This window comes from Ischnura elegans, chromosome 8 (assembly GCF_921293095.1).
Source record: "Ischnura elegans chromosome 8, ioIscEleg1.1, whole genome shotgun sequence".
Lineage (NCBI taxonomy): Eukaryota > Metazoa > Arthropoda > Insecta > Odonata > Coenagrionidae > Ischnura > Ischnura elegans.
Genome location: NC_060253.1, coordinates 97,871,982 through 97,893,000, shown reverse-complemented (window position 1 = coordinate 97,893,000; position 21,019 = coordinate 97,871,982). Strand labels below are relative to the sequence as shown.

At 36.8% G+C, this 21,019-nt stretch overlaps 1 protein-coding gene across 2 annotated transcripts in view; it reads left to right on the top strand.

The window, feature by feature from the left end:
• Positions 1 to 19,898, top strand: part of LOC124163508 — a 58,637-nt gene extending 38,739 nt beyond the window's left edge. For both annotated transcript variants that reach the window (XM_046540461.1, XM_046540462.1), the window contains 2 exons: positions 16,043 to 16,403; positions 18,604 to 19,898. In XM_046540461.1, coding sequence (XP_046396417.1) covers positions 16,152 to 16,403; positions 18,604 to 19,005 — 654 coding nt within the window. In that variant the 5' untranslated portion in view covers positions 16,043 to 16,151 and the 3' untranslated portion in view covers positions 19,006 to 19,898. The remainder of the gene's footprint in view (positions 1 to 16,042; positions 16,404 to 18,603) is intronic.
• The last annotated feature ends 1,121 nt before the right edge of the window (positions 19,899 to 21,019 follow it).

The window sequence follows — 21,019 nt, the reverse complement described above, 5'->3', positions numbered from 1 at the left end:
AATAGGATACGGGACAACACTCACACTCGTAGCGATGAAAGGTGGATGAGAAACGGCCTTGGGTCGTAGGAATGGATCCTTATGTCGCGTGGGCGTACCGCATAGAATGGTAGCTGTCCGACGGATGGAATACATGACTCTCAGCAAGAAGCAGCTTCAAATTGATTTTTTGAGAATCGGTGGAATAACGTACAGCCGCAATGTGACAATAAGACGTACTTTTATTTTGAAGCAAGAGTTATCCATTCTCCTCCTCGAAAAATCCGCTACAAAGCGAAAAGATAATTTTTCACGGAGTAAAGTTCAACCCCAGTAATTTTTTGTGCATCATGAATATAATATAGTACATATCAATTGTAAAATAAAAATATCTTAAGTCTTCATCAATTTCAATTATGGATTAATTCTAACAATTATTCCTTATGATTATTTTATTTCAATATTTTAATGCACTTCATCAAATCTCACTATTATACAAAAATTTATCGGAACTGCGCAAAGTTTTAAAGCAATTAATGATAGATATTAATCTAAAATCTTAAGCAAGGGAACCAAATTTTTAAAAGAAACAGGTGAAATGTTCGATACGAATAAATGAAAATGGCAAGTTTCTATTAAATTTTTATTCTATTAAAAAAATAATACTTATGATTCTGCAAGAGGAAAAAATGATTCCGGAAACGTTTTATCAAGAATGCGAAATTTTCTCTAATGGGCCATGGTCGCAATTGACTTTGAGAATACATAAGTATATATTCTACGCTTCTACAACGAACTCTGTAGATTTCAATTAATTAAAATCGTATGGCACTAAAATATTATGAACCGTCTAACTATGGCTGCCTCGAGTCAATTAGATTAAAATTTGATGAATTCGAACATCTGCATAGTGACGAATTTACCTAGCATAAAAATGTCCTCCCGTACCGAACAATTTGTAAAGTCGAGTAGGTATCCTTAAATATGAGTTTATTTATAATATGAATGCGTATTTAGTTTTAATTTCTGTGTTTCTCATTAGGTTAAATATTCCATTATAAATCCTCCTAATTCCACTCGATTCGGATTTTCATCATTACTAAATCAAGGATAATGATACATTTCAATTTAATTTAATCAAGGAAAAAGGCAAATCCAGCGTGAGCAATGTGATGGTTGTACTCTTGTCACTCAAATCAAAACCATACGTAGCACCAGCAGTTTGGATTATCCCATCACGTGATGAACGTGAAAATTAATTACATTCAAACAAAAAATACCAGAATATACGACCCAGATCCAATTTCCTCTTGAATGATTGACGTTGAATCGCCCTTGCATTTCGTCTGCTGTTCGGCTACATTGAAAATCAGATTTTCTTCGAAATAATTGAAACAAAACTGTAAAAAAATAGAGGAGCATAAAATTTCTATAATCAATACTGTAGTAACTAAATTTCATCTAATATATTCGTTTGGTGTACTATTTTCTCATTGAGATATAGTACACAACAGCATTGATACCACCTGAGCCTACGCATAATTTATGCTATTTTAAAGCTAAAATATAAGAACAATTATGGTAGGAGTTTACAGTAACACTCTGTTCTCGGGACTATACACCTCCTAGTAAAACGAATAAAAGAACTTGCAGTTAAACTTTCAATCGAACACTCAGAGTTGTATAGGTATTCTAAGCAACTTCAAAAATGAGTTAACGAGGAATATCAATAAAAATCAATTGTTATATTCCTCAAGAGGTCACTATGAACTGCAACCTCGGCCACAATATATTTGAAGTTTTGGAAATTACGCGTATTCAATTCAAAAAAGATGATTTTCCCCAAATTAGTTCACCTTAAATCACATATATCGTACTTCTTAAGCCGCTGTTATATCTTTTCGCATTACTCATGAAATAAACAGCCACAACTTGAACTTAAAAGATAGTCAAAGTAAGGGAAATTATTTTAAAACAATGGTCAGCTAAACAATTGGCCTAAAATGGAGGAAATCGTCAATTTTAGTTTTCACATTCGGCCAAATTTTAACAAGGACCAACTACAGACAAAACCGGCCCAAATATTTCTATTACAGCCGAAATTTGAATCTCTTCCGCACGATATAACGAAGATACTCCATCTAATGTCAATGATCGAGATGCGATCAATCCATTTTTATAAATGAATTATCGAAAACTAGCTCATAAAGTTCACGGAAAATTAATTTTTAAACCTTATTCTTGCGTTAAATAAGCCCACGAAGTATCTCAAACATACCTACGGCTGATGAAATTTTATTAAATAATAACCATATAAACTCTTAAATCAGTATATCCTTGGGAGACATGAGAAAAACTAACCACCTCTATCTCACGTCGTATCCCACCATGAAATTCATAACACAACGAAATGAATCCAAAGCAAAGGTTTATGCTGAAGGCGATGTGACTCGGACAACTCCGCTACCAAAACTCCCGAAAGTTGGATAGCAGAGAAGTTTGCAACCTGTTACCTCTTCATGGAGCTGCTGCCAGCTGTTACCCTCCACAGCTGGAGGTGGCGTAAATTAGCCTATAAAGGCCCCGGGGCTTAACTTCAATGGAGGGACGAGTAAATAATATTATACTCGCGACACACCTTTTCAAGTGGCACAAAGCAAACTTAAACGCTTAGAAAAGTTACGGAAAAACTCGCATACTTAGTTTAATTAAAACTTTTACAGCATTCATACATTTAAAATAGCATAAAGTATGTACACACTGGTATTTAATTACTAAACATGAATATTATGAATAATGAGGGTGAATATGGAGGTGTATTCAAACACAGATAATGACAGCCGTCAGATTTGATTGAAAATTATGAAGATTATTTTGTCGGCCAACAAATTTCGCGAACTCTAGTGTTCTTAAATATCCGCATTTTTTAATAATTATACCACTGATAGATAAGTAAAGTAAATTTACCTACGCACTTCTCACAAGGAAGTCCCCTGATTTTCACCACCAGATCTCGTTCAAATTTTGTAAGGTGACAGGAAATGGATACCCACAAGCGCAGTTTTTGTTTCAGCCGCCAATGCTCGATACTTTTCGAGATATTTGCGTAATTAAAATAAAACGCCTAAAGTTATGAATGCGAGCATAAAAATACACCGTAAGTGCTCTACAACCTAGCAACGGGGTACATATAAGATATTTGCGTAAGTAAAACGAAACACCTAGAGTTATTCATATATATGCGGATGTACCTACATATATTGTGCGTGCGTGTCGTGTGGCTTGCATACATTTAGGCGTTATTTTCTTTCCTTTTGGGCCTTCTTACTTTCCGTCGCAAATATCTCGAGAAGTATTAAGCGTTTGCGGCTGAAACAAAAACTGCACCTCGTGGATATCTATTTACTATTACGTAGCAAAATTTTAACGAGATCTGGTGGTGACACTATAGGAACTCTCCTTGTCAGAACTCAACAATGATAACGAACTGAATATAAGACTCCGATATTACAATACGAAGTCAATTTCGTCCTCCCACTCCCCTCCCCCGCAGATGAAGGCTCTGCAAAAACGTGAATAATAATTATTCAGGCCGGACGTCGACTGCGCTGGATTTTATCTCCCCGTGGGTCCGTTCTCTTCCGCCCACATAAGAGCTCACTCGAGCTTGTCCCGGTCGGACGGGAGTTCATTGTGGCCGGTGACGAGAGAGTTCTCCACTAAGAGTGTCTCCGCCAGCCGAGAGCTCAAAAGGGCCTCACTCAACTCGTGTGTGGGCCCAATAGAAGGACGCGAACCCGCAGGTAGTCGAGAGAGCGACGACGCGAAGTCTATTTCTGTGCGCCCACCCAAATAAAACAGCACAGAGAAGCCACGAATATGTCTCACAATAGGATATTATAATGAATTTAAAATAAAGGAACGCATAAAAAACACTAGATACTCCTAGAGGCCTGAATATAAAATAAGGACAGACTGCCAATGAAAAAATATTAAAATCTCAGACCAAGTTAATCAACATTCGAGGAAAGTCTATGAAAAGAGAGTGCATAATTTTATTCAGAAAGTGTAAGAAAATCTACATTTATTTAGAAGACGGCTGTCTGTACAAATGCTCTAAGGAATATTTCACACAAAATATAAAATTCAAATTTTCGAAATTTAGCTGAAATATGATTCGAGTAATATCACTTTTTCCACCGATTAATCCGCTATATCTTACCTTTCTTATACATTTCTCTCATATACCTTCCGTATTTACAGAATCATCATCGTAATTCAACAATTCTAACATTGGTCTGACACGGCTTTCTATTCCGCTTTCCTATCCGCTAACCTTTTTATAGTGAAATATTTCTTCTCTTATACAATTTGCTACGTATACCATTCTATCATAGCTTTCATCATCTAAACACTAAGTAGGGACATGCTTTTTGGTACAACTTACTCTGTCGCCTCCTTACGCCCATAGGCAGTTTCCTCTCTTCACCTATTACATCAGTCATTCCCTCGTACACCTTTCTCTTTACCCACATCCTTCTTCAATCTCCGCTGTAGTTACCCGCATCTCGTACGCTACAAACAAACTCACCCTATTGCCACCGTGCCAACGCTTCTGGACAAAAAAATATTCCGCTCGATATTGAGCTCCTGGCTTAACTCTCAGTTATTACACAAAGTTCCAACCCCCTACCCTATCTATTCATAGAAAATACACACAGTATTCAATATTCTTGTTGTCCCTAAAGCAGCGATATTTTCATTATACGCACGAGGTACGTTTATTCAATCGTTCCCATCTCTGCAGTTTGTGTTCTTTAGCTTCAGCCTCACATGCAAATAACATGTAGATATAGATGGTATGATTCCCGTTGGATCTCAAAAAATAAATTTAAAAAATGGAAATGGAAACATTTCCTTGGTATCCAAACGTTTGCAAAAATCAGAGGAATCACACGCACTAAAATACATTCATTTCTAAAGATCATGTGAGCGGAATTGGCCTGCAAAAACATTGGAGGCGAATAACCAGAGGAGAGATAAGCAAGAGGACTTTTAATCGGTTAAAAATTGAACGTCTTTTATTTTTTTCTATACTTTTCTTTAAATCGTATAATCGCACTATATTACAACAAAAAATACATATAAAAATGTGCATACAGGCGTTGTATGGCTTCTTACGCAAGTGAAAATACAAGCGTTATGCATTCGTAATTTTATCAAAGAAATTTCTCTATCATCTCCTGTGCTAGGTTTACCTTCCATTCGATAATTACAATGCATATCATTTCAGACTTGCTAAGCTCATGGGATTGTATTTCATGGTAACATGATACTACAAAAATGAAATTTCAAAAAATTTAAATTTTACTGGCTTTCAACGAACAAATATGGGAGAGCCAGCAAAAACTGAAAAACCACCTGATATTTTTCCACCGTTTTTCGTTCGCGGCTTTACTTTGTGGAATCGCTGAATAGGAAATGAAAATTCACATTGCGCATTCTATACAAATACTTTATTCCCGAGCAATACCTATGTCGTTTCAAGGGGCATTGGAGTGACACTACGATACTTCCACTGCACAAACGCTCAACAATCGCCCACCGAATCAAATCCGCTCATCTACTACTACTAGGGCTACTAGCTGAGCGGACTTGATTCGGTGGGCGATTGTTGAGCGTTTGTACAGTGGAGGTATCGACTGTGTCATAATAACATAATATTAATGTAACTTTGGTCGGGAACAAAGTATAAGAGTGTAGTGCGCGAAGTTAATTTTCAACTCCGATTTTTTTTCCACCAAACATTTTCAGTAATGAAGTATCTTTGATAGTGATTCACCAGAAGAAATCCTACTGGATGATACAAATATTTTCACATCCACCGAACTTAATTTCTTACTCAGATTAGCTTCCGTTCTTCCTCGTTCACACTTAAAACCGCGGAACCCCAACGGAAACCTGTTCGCGTCCCGCATTCAGTTACCATCAACAGGCGATTGCATAATCCGACAAAGCCGCTGAGCACGAAAGGAACGACGCCTTTCGTCCTTCGCCGTAATTTCCCTTCTTTCTCAAAAAAAAAGAAGGACGAAATTCCCCCGACTCCTCTCCCATTCATCTCCCCGCCGTGGGCGGAACCCAAGGCTCCATTTGCATGCGGGTGGACGATTACGAATTCGACCTGCAAGGGATTTGGAGCCTCCTCCTCGCCCTCGAAAGCAAGGCATTTCGGCTTAACGTTCTCCTTAAGGCAGTAAAGCAGTTATACAGACTATCGTATCATCCACAGCCCTTGTAAACAAGACCAACCCCCCCAAAAAATCTTAATCGCCAAAACCACAAGGGCGGGGAAAATCTCGGTTATTCGTCGTTTTGAATTTTCCGACCCTGAGAAAACCGTCTTTTCGTTGTCCCGTTATTCTACTGAGCTAAAAAGGGGATTTATTGAGGATCAAACCCTATGGTAATGGGGAAGTATTTTTACACAGAAATTCACTCTCACCAATTGAAGCCAATTCGAAATTTTATCAATAAAGCGGAACGAAAGAAAGACATGCAGCGAAAAAGCTATCATAATATTCCATAATGTACTAAAGGATGATATTGCTTTACGTTGAAAATATACATTATGTATTCCAAAGTCATTTTTTTTATCTCAAGACACATATTGAATGCAGAGAACCGTATTAGAGGATAATGCTGCCTTTATAACACAATGTGTATTAAAAGAAATATATAACTGTAAAATACTTCAATTTTTTATCAAGACTATTGAAAGTTTTACGAAAGATTAAATAATTTATCCGGATCAGAAAACCCTTGAGTAAAAATAATGGATGCAAATTATCGCAGTTAAATATCTTGCTTGTCAAGTCTATTTTATTAATTTCAGTTTTTCTTGTGCTTAGTATAAAGAAAATACTTAAATTTAAGTATAAAACCAGCAAAAAATAGCATGGGTCGAGCAGTATTTTAATGTCAAATCAAAAGTAGCAAAAAAAAACCTGGCTCAGAGGTCAGTATGATGGGACATGGATTTTTCAAAATTGATTTCGTTTTATCTTTAACAAAATACTTGACTTTGGTAGAAATTCGATAATAATACTCATGTAGCATTATGGATTAATAGGTACTTCCAAAAAAAAAACTAAAATCACTGTGTTTAACATGGATTTTGACTTGTGATAGAGATCCGAGCTCTGACATTTTCACTAAATTAAGTATGAAGATGTTCAATGGGCGAACAGAAAAAGTTGAAACGTTAATTAAAGGCCAAGAAAAAATTATAGCCTAATGAAAATAAAACGAGATCTTATCAGCTAGTAATCGCTAAAAATTCGGCCACTCTGGAGATCAAGATGTCTACGGAAGCGTACGAGCTTAGAATCAATATTTCTGTGCCACGTGCACAAATCACTCAGGCCCATAGGATAGGAAGGCGAGTTCTTTACAGTGCAAAGGCATGCAACAATTCTGGGTGGCGGAGGGATATAGGCTACGGAGCAGTACGCTACTCGGTTGACTTCGACTAATCCAAAGAGTCCACCATCCCGAGCTCAGGGGCCGGGAGGTAAGGGCTGGTTCTTTCGAACTGAGAACAGTGAACCGTATAGCAAAGTCCACCATCGATTTTCAGTTGAAGGCAGAATAGCATGAGGAAAAGAGGAAATGGCGAGTAAACATGAAATTTCAATTTTTCCCCCAAAAAAACACAAATGTGGCTACATCTGATTTCGGCCTTTATCCACGAGAAAACTATTAACCGTCGACGGCGTTTATTTCAAAATTAGTAACGTTAATAGGAAAAATCACTACCCTCCCAACAGGTAATATCCCTGTTTTTCAACAATTGGCTCGCTTATAATTAAGGTTATTACATTTAAACTGTCATAGTATGTCAAATGACTCTATGTCAACATTTTCCTGTATCTCAAGTTCAAAAATATTTCATCAAAGAAAAAACTGGGGTAAAATTTATAGTTTAGAGATGAAGGCAAATTCTGACAAGAGTCGGATGTATACACGCTGAAAATGACAAAATGTCAGCCAAAGTTTTAAATGAATACGTCGCGAAGACAGACAGGTCGAGTAAAAGTGATGCGTCCAGATAAGGTGTTTCCAACGAATGAAGCGGGTGCCAATTCAAAATTTTTCCCATCTAATTTACTTTGCTCCACTGCCAATGTTGACTTCCAAAGGCAAAATTATGTGTTCAGCATCATATTTTTGTAAATATCGTAATAAACTCAATAATTTCGTGTTGTAGAAGAGATGAAGATTAAAATTGTTATATGGATTTTTTATTTGAAGAATCTTACTGTGAAACCTCCCATTTACGGACACTAACGATCCTCAAAAATTTGTCCATCATTGAAAAGTGTCAGTAAATCGGAGGTTACGTAAAGAAAATCTCATTTTTACGCTTAGCATCACCCCGTAAATTATTATAGTGTATAGTAATTTAAGCCAGCTGATTGAAATCCTTATATTTTTTTAAATCTCAATGCTTGAGAGATCGGTCAAAAAACCCATGGCGATGGTGCCCGTAAAAGAGTAGAATTGCGCCAAAAAAGTGTCCGTATCCGCAAATGGAAGTGCGCATACTAGAGGTTCTATCCTAGTACTAATGCATATCCTTCTTGCCAAGGAATCGAATACAGTCCTTAAGTCAGAGGTATCATACGCCAGGGGTGACCGTGAACAGAGGTTTCAATGTAATTACATGAGATATATCAAAATATACACAAATCAAGATGAAAATCAAGCATTGATGCCAAAATAAAGAGACTCTTCATCACCCTTACTTTTCCAAAATTAGTAAATAATGTTATAATAATAAGTTTGAATACTTTGATTCCATGAAAATAACGCAACTGTTGGTTCTAATCACTAACAAAAGGGTTAATTCAAACATATATTGACTTACTGCACGCACAATCGTTTCATTTACACTCACATTTTATTTACTTCTAAATAAATATCCGATGAGTAGAAATAGTACGTTTTAATCGTACCACACTGTCTCACATGAACGTTTTTTCCACTTCCACGATAAAACACCTTTTTTTAAGTCGTCCGGAAAACATCATTGAATTTTGCCGATTCAATGACCGCTTCTATAACAAGAAGTGGTCAACCAGCACGTTTGGGACATAGTGAACGACTCAATATGGGGCCAAGCTGGTATTCACTTTATGCATACCATCCACATATTTACTACTTTGTATGAGATACTAGAATTCTAAATATTCTTTGATGGCAAAATGAGCATCTAGGTTAACCTATTAACACTTTTCACGGTAAATCAAATCACAATGTTAAACGAATCAAATACCACAATTTTTGTCATTAACTAGTATTTATGTCTATACATTCCTGCACATTGATTTCAAGAAGCTTCATTTGTTTTTCAAACACTACCATAATCCATTTCTTTATGCCATCGATATCTACTAAATAACTGGCCAGATAATTGCTAATTCTAATAGCAAAATATTTTGAGAGCCGAAATCAATTGAAACTTTAAACTAAATAAAGCATATTTGCATGAAAGTTAATTATTCTCATTTTCCTCCCGTGCGCGTGTGTAAAATCGTGACATCGTGCACATAAGATGGCTTTTCTATCAGCCCCATAAAAGTGTGAACCAAAACTCCATACCCGCCCTTAACAAGAAATTTTTTAAAAATTACAACAACATTAAAAATGCTAGCAAAAAATTTTCGTTTCCGAGTATCGTAAAAAAAATACTGGCATAGTATGGAGGTCATTTTTGGGAGGTAAGAGAAAAATATATACCAACATATTTCTTTCATTTAAAACAGAAAAAAATCCTCTAGGGGAATTCATGCAGCAATCAACTTGCATGTATAATCGCCCCCGTGTAATCTACAACCATGCATATCACAAGTGTGTTGTAAGAAGCATCGCTATTAGGATGATAAAAAATGAAAGAGCGAAAAAATGATGCCATAACCGGAAGTAATATCCAATAACAAATATTTTATGACACTCGCGCAAATAGAAGGATAAAAAACAATAGTTTCTTTCACAAAATGATAGCAGGTATTGATAACATCCAAAGGATGTACGGTACAAACATTCCCAGGTGCAAAACATGCTTTTTTCATAAGTCGCACAAAATAAGAAATCTTTAAGTCAACTGGCAATCTGAATTGGTACGGTCCAATGATCACGGCGATGATTCACTTCTGTTCGCTTCTATAACAGGAAGTGGCCTACCAGAACACGTTTTGGACGAAGTGTATGACTTAATATGGGATCAACCCGGTATTTACTTTATATATACCATTGACATATTCACTACTTGCATGAGATACTGGAATTCTATACATTCTTTAGTGGCAATACATAAACTCAGAAAACCAATTTAATAGGGATTTTTTTTCAAAAAAGAACAAGCATACTTTCACAATCGAATCAACGCACAAAAATTCCTTCGGCAAAATATTTATTAACACACCACAAAGCTCATCACCATGCCTTTTCGTGGAACCTGAAAACCATTTGAGCCATCCATCCTTCGAGGCTGTAATTGAATTCTCCTTCGTCCCATTGGCCAATTATATTCCCGTACGCAAATGTGTCCGCGCCAATCGAGGGCTTCAATCAGGAATGCCAATGGGGCAGAGAGAAATTTTCCTCAATCAAAGCATAAATTAACAGCCTCGCAACCCTAGTCACTCATCAATAACTTAATAAATATTCAACACTTTCTGCGCACTATGTGGGAAAAAATTTATCTTCAATGAATTGATTGAAATGCAAGCAGCCACGAAAAATATAAATTACTTAAGTGCTTCCAAAAGCATCTACATCTTTTTTTGTTTATTCAGCCGCTCAAACACTTATAAAGACGTGAAGATCAAACATGAAACACCAACATAGCTTACATATTATGACTTATAATTTAAAAAAGAAAACATAAATACTTGTTTTATACAAAATAACCCGAAAATCTGATTTTAATATATACTAATTTTCAGTAGGTTGAAATTCTTAAACTTTCGTCTTATAATCTAGCAGCGGAAGTTTTTATTTCCTTTGTTTTACTATCTAGCTCGTTTTGTCCCATTCACAAGTAAATCCAAGTTAAAGCGGGCATTCTTTCCATTTTCGTCCAATATTTATCCTCGATACTCCTTCCATTCGCTCATTCAAGGCAGAAGAAAAATCAAGAGGCAAATATCGGAGGATATTGGTGACTGAGGACATATTTAGCTCTCATTGAAACATGTCTGCATCAAAAAAGTGAGCGTGAAATCCAATCTCACTCTTTTCATTTCCATGAATTTTCCTTCTAGATTTACCTTCTTCCTGCGCAGTGAAATTTCATCCCGAAACAGTTCGTGAATACGGAGAAGTCGAAAAAGTTCGTATGAAAACGGATTTAATCGTGACCGAATAAAAAAATGAATTTTTAAACCAATTTCACGGTCTGAATGAGTCGTCACTTGACACAAACGGCGCGCGCAATGCAATCAATCGAGGGACGAAAAGGATAAAGAGCAACTTTTCCCTCCCTCGGGATCGCAGGGTCTCCTCCGAAAGAGGCTGCGACGAAAGCGAGTGGGTTGGAGGGTTAAAAAAAGGGAGAGGAGAGGAAGGACTGCCATAGCCTTTCGCTCACGGAGGGACGACCAGGAAATTCGAGGGGGGTTAGGGGCAAATCGTGGGCGTTGAGGTAGGAAAGACGAGAGAGAGGAGACAGCAGGGATGGGAACCTTTGAGTTGAGGTTCCACGGGGAAATATATTTAGTCCAATGCCTCTTCAAATAAAATAAAAAGCCCGTATCCATAAAACTGTTAGAATACAGCACTAAAAAATCTAATAACGTTAACCTCGGTGAAGTTGCCATGGGAATTGAGGAAACAGGTAGGCATATGTAGTGGTCTGCGCAGTGGCCCGGAAATTCAAAGGTCTCTGCTTACATTCCCAGTCTAGGGGTATTTTTTCTCGAAGAAATTACGTTTTATTGTAAATTTGTTCATGCGGCAAGCTTGAAATATACAGGCAATGGCGGTGTTAGTGCTGGAATTGATTTAAACTTTGGTAGTGGCTTCTTGGAAGACCATGTTCTCTTGCGCTGCCATCTTGGATGGACAAAAAGAGCCAAACATCTCGCATGATAGACCTCGATAAAATTCCTAATAGAAACGAGGGACCTGGATAGCGCAATGGTCTGCGTATTGGCACAAAAAAGCCAAAGGTCGGTGATTCGATTCCTAATGGAGGAGAACTTTTTCCCATGTCTATTGATATGGAAATCATTCAGATTTGGAAACTTGTTAAAAATCAAATTTTTGACAGCCGCATTTCAATCCGCTTTTTTGTGCTCCTTCCGACTTCTCTGCATTCACGCGCTGCTTAGGGATGATATTCATCAGTGTGGAAAGAGGGAAGAGATCCGGAGGGAAAATTGATGGAAATGAAGAGAGAATTGGCTTCCAAGCTCGCTTTTTTGGTCCCACATACTTCAACATGCGCCAAAGCCATCAATATCCTCTACGAGAATGTTTCATCTGCATGGAATGAGTTAACGGAAGGAATATACGAAGAGAAAAAAATCGAAAAAAATTAAATAAATGACCAGTTTCAATTCGATAAGCTGGTAAAAGGGACATAGTGCCAAAACACGATACAAAAAGTACTGCTTTGGAATGCGTCCGCCACTGAATAGCGGTAAAGTAGGAATTTTCTTTCCGGCAAGGGCTTAGTAAGCACCAACTCCGTCCTCCTCTTGTACAAAGTGAACTCAAGACGTAAACTCCTTGTTCGGTAAACGCAGTCTGGAAGTCGCAAAGTGATTAGATGTGGAGGAGTAACTACTTGCAATCCTGACCGGCAATGGAGAGATTCTGGTTAGATTTCCGGCTGAACCTAATAATTTTATTCATTGCAAATTTCACCCTTTTTGTGCGAAATATAATTTTTCGCAACCCTGGGCTGAGTCGAGAGTTCTTTCGAGAATTATAACGTATTCAAGGGGGTTTCACCCAAGACTATACTCCCAAAATTTCGGGAGGGGGTTGGACCCCTTGACTCCTCACCCTAACTCCCTCCAGCCCTCCTCTCTGTCCCAATTGGGGTGTGGGGTGCGGTGGGGGCCCTTCAAATTCTCCCTTCCTTCCCACTGGTGGGCGTAACGGAAGACTCGCGCGTGGGAGGAGGGAGCGAGTGAGAGATCAACCAAACAGGCCTCAAGTTATCGACCGCCGCGCCGCGTATCGGAGCGTGGGCGAAGGACTGGGCGACCATAGGGGGTTGGAGGGAGAGAGTGGAGGGGTGGGATAATAGATTCCTTGAATGGGGTTGGAGGGGGAGGAGGATAGGACGAGAGTGGCGACCTTTTGGTAAACAAGCTGAGGAGTGAGCGAATCTCTGGGGCATAAATGGAAACGCTTTGGGCTTTCCGTGGTCATATTCGCCGTGACAGCGGGAGAGTGAAGTGTGCAGATGCAAGTGGAGTCGCCGCCAACAAACACAAGAGCCCTCTTCCCTCCCATTCAATTCCAACGGAAATGAACACAATCTTTGCATTCGAAAAGGCGAAGGCACTCGACATCGGACGGCCAGCGTCAGTTGAAGCTCTTGGATTTTTTAATCAAAGGTCGTAGCGAGCAGGAGTATAGGAACACAAGGGATTCAACCCCCTCCCCCTCGAAATGAATGAACTTTTCTCGAGCACACCAATGGGTAAGAAAATAAAAATCAGTCCATGTTTCGGTTTCCGACTCGTCACTCGTTGCCGAGGCTACTAACCAGAAACCCTAAGTTAGAACATGAAACTTAGGCTAACTTAGATTTTCTAATCATCCGGTGGTGATTCCGTGAAAAATGAAATTCCGTGAATTCTGATGCATATTTTGCAGGAACATTTCCTAACGGGCATTTATTCAAGTGTATGGTTCCAACGTCCCTCTATTCGTCCGTTTAGTATTCTATACTCGTCTTCTGATTCTAGCCCTGAAGATGATGGCGGATTTAACCTCCGAAACGTTGGGACTATATACTCAAATCAATACACGATGGAAAACCCGAGAAATATTTCTACAAACAATGCGCTGGGAAAAATTTAAATTAGACTATATTCATATTATTCGCTGGGAAAGCATGAAATCATACCCCTCCCCCGGAAATGGTTTGGAGATAGTCTTCGTGACACATCCTCCAAATGCCCTAAATACATTACCTGCTATTTGAAATCCTCGATAAGTGTTTTCTGGCAACAGCCCTGATTGAAAAACTTTTGAGGAATAAAGAATATATAGACTCTGTAGGAGGATCAACTAATTTTATGCAATCCGCCAAAGCAGAACAACGCATTCCATTCACATTTTGAAAATTATGAATAATTTTTTCACCTAGAAGTTTCCGACGGCTGAACCCCGTGAATTTAGAGGGAAAGTGAGGTTGTGAGAGCATCACAAAAATCGGAGACAAAATTACTGGAATATTAGAATTTAAGCTCAAAGCAGGCCGATGGTTTCTTAATATCCCAGAGAAAGACAGGAGGCATTCGCTTTCTGAATAAGTTAAAAAAGTTTTCTATCCGCCTACTCCAGAAATTTTAAGCAAAAGCCGATTTGAGGTGGAAGAAAAGAAAGGTGAGAAGAGAGTGAAAAAAACTTATACGTACTTCGAGGACAACCTCTGCAACTAACTCATTTATCTAATAAAAATGTCGTTCCCCCATTAAAACCTTACTTTATTGAAGTGATTTCAATCGCAGATATCCGCGATCACAGTCCCTAAACAAAATCGTCACTTCAGAGCAAAAAATTTAATAAATTCCTTCCAAATTTCCACTGCATAGCGCTCGTGAGACCGCCCGAATTGTCTACGACCATCTTCGCATGAAGTTCAGTTTGAAGATAATGAAAGAGGAATGACCTCTATGGTTCAAACCATATCCTACGGACGTAATAAATCAGTGGAAATCAACGAAGTGGCATTTTCATTCTCGTGCATTAACTTCCGCATAGTTGAGCCTAATACCATTGAACGAATGATGAAAGAGTTTACACAAATTTGCACATACATTCTTGCAGGATGATTAAAATGCTCCACGAATACCCTCAGTTACAGAAGACCCTTTGAGGAATTCGTTGACTCATAGTCACTATTTCTGCTAATTCAACAAAGGTGAAAGGTATTAGTACGTGGAATAAATGCACATCATAGGTTAAGTGGGAAGTCACTAAATATTCATTCCACAAGGTGAATGATCTGCAACGGAATTTTCAATTTAAATTCCTTCAATTCACCAAATTTGGATCAATGGAATCTACTCCCACACCACAAGGAGAGCAGAGGTCGCCATTTCCACAAAATCGAAGCTTCCTCTCCATCAGAGAATTCGCATTAAGACTCCAATGTTTTGTGGTAGTCCTGATATGCATGAAAATACAGATTTATCCTTTTAGCATAAGTATTATCTTACTTCATATTTACTTTTCTACCTTCCTTTATTTTACTTCAACATAACTTATTTCTCAGCATAAATTATTTATTTCTTGGATGATACAATTTCTAAATGAAAGTACAATTCTCTGAATAAAATTTAAGAATTAATGCTATGCAATGGCAGTTGCATTCTGAAATAAATACTAAGTTTTGACAGATATGGATTCAGATATAAGATTTCATGAGGTTATCACAAAGTCTTTCTCTTACCCCTCAATCGAAAAGAAATGTTGGTATGAATAGTACGGTAAAATTCTACTGATATCCACTTCCAATGAAAAAATATTGGTACGTCATTCTCCCAATTCAATGTATGCAGTGTAAGACTCACATTACATACATATATGCATTTTTTTAATTCTTGCAAGTTTTGTGAGCAAAGGGGAATGTATGACCCCCTCCAGATACATAACTTAAAAAAGTAATATGTACATGAAACCAAAATCATTTGCACTAAATTTGCAACATGTTATGTATCATGTATATTAAATCTCAGGGCCAAAGGCAATGATGCCTTAGCAAAATGATATGAAACAACTTGTTATGTACTTAAAATAAACCTTTGTTTTCCAGAAAGATACTTCCTTGGAAAGGAGACAGGTTCTGAGACAGTAAAAAATTTGGATCCTCAAAGCAATCATATTGAAGACCCAAGTTCATAGGCAGGACTGAAAAGGGCAAAATGGAGAGGAGAGATGATGACGAAGACGAAGAAAAGTTGGCAACTGCTGCAAAAACAAAGGGCGCCAGGAAGAGAGAGGATAAAAAAGACAGAATAGATGAAGAGATGTCAGAAGAGAGAGCAGAGGGGGTCACGGAGGAGGAAAGATCACACGATGAAAATGCTTGCCCTTCTTTTGGAGTAAAAAGCTACCATCATCAATTTTATGTGCCTCAGCCTGTAAAGAACCCAGATCTTTATGAATTTCCACAGGTAAGAATACAAAAATATTAAACAAAAAAACTCTGCTCCTTAAGCCAAGCAGGGATGCAGCTAGGAATTAAGGCTTGCTGGACTTCACTCTGTCATTCTTTAATTCCAAATCAAATTTCATGATTTTTTTAAAGGATTAATCTTGCAACTAATTTTGTTTACTGCAGAATTTCATGCAACCGACCACCACGCATTACACATGTGAAATGCAAGAAGCATAATACATAAGGATGATAAATATGTAGACATGCTGTTTACAGTCACAAGTATATATTTAGCATGACATAGGTAATTACATATGATATTTGTAGGAACATAAGAAGTAAATTGATAGTTAGCACATCAAAATCAATGCAGATGTAAAGTTTCTGAATAGCAAGGAATAACCGAACTACTATGTGAAAGTGATAAAAACATAATTACAGTCCTTTTTTGATCAGTTATTTAATACATATAATGCACAACATAATAGCCGGGAAATGTACCCTTTTAATCTGACAACATTTTTAATATTGATTGGATCACTTTTCAGGGGCATAATGCTACTTTCTGCCACCATTGGGTGTAGATATATGCAGGGGCAGATCCAATATTTTTTTGTGGGGGGGAGCCACAAGGGTCTGATAGGTCCTCTCATATTTGAGATTTAAAACAAAATACAACTATTACTGTATAAAATTTCCTCTTTATTTTGATATGAGAGTTATTAATATTAACATTAATGATTGAGACTCCATCATACACTAAATAAAACGAACGTAATGATAACTGAACTAAAAATCTTGTCTATTTTTAAAGCGTCTGGGGGGGACACGTGCCCTGGTATGCATAAAAACGGAAATACATTAATGTCTACAGGCAGATTTAGAGGGCACGTGCCCCTCTAAATTTGCCTATAGATATACATATATGTATGTACTACCATTCCTTATCCAAGCAGCAGACAATATCCATCAGATATCTAATAAGGTTGATGCATATATCCAAAGCATAGTGTTATCAGATGAAGGATATTTTGACACAGTTACGGAGATATTCTATTAGTAACATCCATGACAAGTTTCAAAAATATTTTTACATTGATACACGAGTTGTAATAACGGCGATATTAAAAAATTGTTGTTTCAAACAGTATTGATAGGTATCAAATTTTCTGTATAGAATTGAAGAGCACAAATGTTTTGTCCGTACGTCTGGGTATCACCAAAAGCCATAATACGCACACCCATTCTCTACTCATTAGCGGTTGAGGAGATATGTTGGAGATATTGTAATACAGACCTCCATGTCCACTGTTGGGCATCCCTGCAATGTTGTTTGGCGGATACTTTAGGTATTTGACAAATATCAATACAATGTTAATTGGGGTAACATGGATATACCACAGATGTCATATGTTAATGCCGATAATGTTAGCTGCATGTTGTTGGGTTATTGATTGCCGCTTGGGTATCATCATTGGCATATTTTTCCAAGTAGCTTGAGTCGGCGACAAGTTGGTCATGAAACCAATTTTAAACAATTTTGAAAGAATAACTATGCTAACATATTAACCATTCAAAAAGTCTTGAATATAAAGCTATAAAAACACTAAAATAAAGTATACTAGTGTTTTGCAGCCTATGGGCCATGACTCCTCAAACATTCAAAAGAATATTTCACCAAGTTGACCTCGTACCATTTTTTCCTTGAGTGTAAACTATTGAGGATAATTTAAAAAAAATGTTTGGGATCCTCTCAGCCTAAGGATTTAAATCCCTAGTCATGGCATTTAAAAGGGTGAGAACCACTACAGAATCCCTTTTAATAAGGCTTCCTTTCTTAATAGTCAATCAATCCGTTAAGGAAATTCTTCATGTAAATTTCAAGAGGGTTTGAGGCACAGCTGTTTCCTTCTCATCTTATTTCATTTTAAAAACAAATTATTTCCAATAAAATACATAAATACTTCATCATTTACCATTAAATGAACTAAAATGTCCATTATGTAACTAATTTCTTGTTTAGAACTTAATATTATGCTAGTTTGCTTAATGCCAAAATTCATATCACGTAACAGTCCTATGATCACAACAAGGTGGTGTACTGCATATTTTCAAAGTAATGTGTGATTAGTGATACACACATTATTTACATTCTGAGTGCAAACATTCAAGGGAGATATTCTAATGATGTTTTTTTTTATTTCCTCTTAACTCAGATGAACCTGCTCTACCCAGAAGAAGGTGACGATTTGAAGAAGAATGGCTACAATACCATGTTTGTGGTGATTGTTCTGGCTGGTCTTCTCATGTCTATTATTAGTGGAGTAACTTTAAGCCTGCAATACTTGGCTCCTTCTTTATGGCAACACATGACAGGAGAGTATGAATCAATGGAAATGTGGACACTTTCTGCATTCCTTGGAGGAATACTCATCATAACAACTGCACTCTTAATTCGGCTGGTAATGATCTTCAAAGACAGTATTCGTGGGGTAGTTGGACTTTGTGGCAAAGAAAGTAGCCATCAGGCACCAAGTCTGCAGGGTACTATTCCACTCATACAAGAAATTCAGGCCATACAGCCCCCAAGAGATTCACTGGCCCCTACCACAGAGTAAATGTTCCTTAAATATGGCAAAACCTCTGAAAAATGTTTTAAAAAATTGTAATCTGCAATATTTATCCAAACACCAAGTGCCTCAAAAAAATCATTACCAAACTCTCTATCCAAACATGGGACTGTCCATGAGACTTATAGAAATTGAAATGTCTCAAGATTAGCATCCATAAAAATTCCTTCAGTGTATTTATGATATTACGAAATAAATTTCTCATCATTGCTTTATCATTATATGGTCCTCGTATCTACTGAAAAGGATACCATAAATGTATAAGCATCCAGCAACAGGTATCTTAATTGTATTACTAGAAGGATTTAATATGATGCATCTACTGACAGATTAGAGGCATTTCAGAAGAGAGAAGAAATCAGTACAACACCTATAATGAACATAAGCATTTTGAACCTAAGTGTCTTTGACTCAAAGCAAGACAACTAGAATAACCTCAACCAGTTTTCCATTCAAGCTCACAAAAATAGAATCAACTGTAATGTGAAAATTTTAAAAGATAAAATTATGCAACTAGTATTAAGTTGTGCATAAAATTAAAAAATCTTATAGTAATTTAAAGAGAAGATACCCATTAAAATGGTAATGTTCACAGGTATTTGGATAAATATTCTAAATAATAATCAGTTTCCTCAAGTTAAAGACTGAGGAAAAATAAGTTATGGATGCAGTTATTGTAAATGTTATCCTCACATGTATATTTGAAAACACAATCACCCAAGTAAGATGTTCCATCCATTAAAATTCAGCGACTGAGTTGTTATACCTTGGTGACCTGGCATTATTGAATGTTACAATTATAATGTACACCGTGACATATTTCCTGTTTGGCTGTGTTGCAATGTCGATTTTTTTATTAAAATAATTATTTATTCAAAAAATATTTTAAAAATATAATTTTAATGCATAAAAACATGTGGTACATTATCGTGACCACCTCCCTAACCTCCAAGAGAAATAGCTGAAGCCTATCCTCAGCTACCATGGTGTTGAGGTTCCAAGCTTGAGATTTGCAACTACACATGTATAGAGGGCAATGATCAAAGCTAAAAATTGAAAATTGCTATATACAGAGACTCGGGGGAAGGCTTAGTTCTAATTTAATTTCTAACTCTTATTTTATTTGTAAAAAGAGGATCACTGTAATGCCATCTAAGAGTAATGTCAGTGATATGGAAGGAAAGGTGAATCCTGAAAATTTATATAGGTACATATTTATAATCAAATTTGCTGAAAATGGCTCATGCTGAATTGATTGGAGTGGTAAGAGTGGAGGGAGTTAAGAGGAGAAAGGGGCAATGGGCAGGGCTGGTCAAAATATTTGAAATACAAAATGTTGCTTCAAATGTATTTGAAATGTAAAGTTACAGAATACCTTTAACTTGGCCATTTGAAAACTAACTACAAAATAGTGTTTTCAATACCTTTTAGAATACAAAATGGAAACTAAGGGATTTAAAAAAAATTAAACTGCATTGGTACATTATGGATAGTTGCAAACGTGAAGAAAATGTTTCTATCGAAAACAAAGTAATCTCTGAAGCATAATGATACAGAAGTAATATCAAAGCTACTTCAAAAGTATTTTGCAAATGAATTTTTTATTTTAGAATGGGAAAATACCAAAAATATGTAATTGAAATACAAGATACATTCAAATTGTGTATTTAAAATAGGGATGAGTCGATTCCACTTTTTTTCGATTCCGATTCCTTCAAATCGATTCCCAATTCAGATTCCATCGATTTTTATTCCTTCTAACAGGTGGGATTTTGATTTATCTGTAGCATTGCTGTCATTAAAATTTAAGAATTGAATGGAATAAAATAACTAGGGATGGACGGATCCAGGATTTTTGGAGCCAGATCTTTCGAATCAGATATTTTCAAATCCAAATGCATTTTCAAATTCCTGCCATTAAACAAAGTCATTATTCAAGTTTATTCTGAGTACATACAATCAATGGAATGCTTTTTAGATTTTCATTCACATTTTAACATTT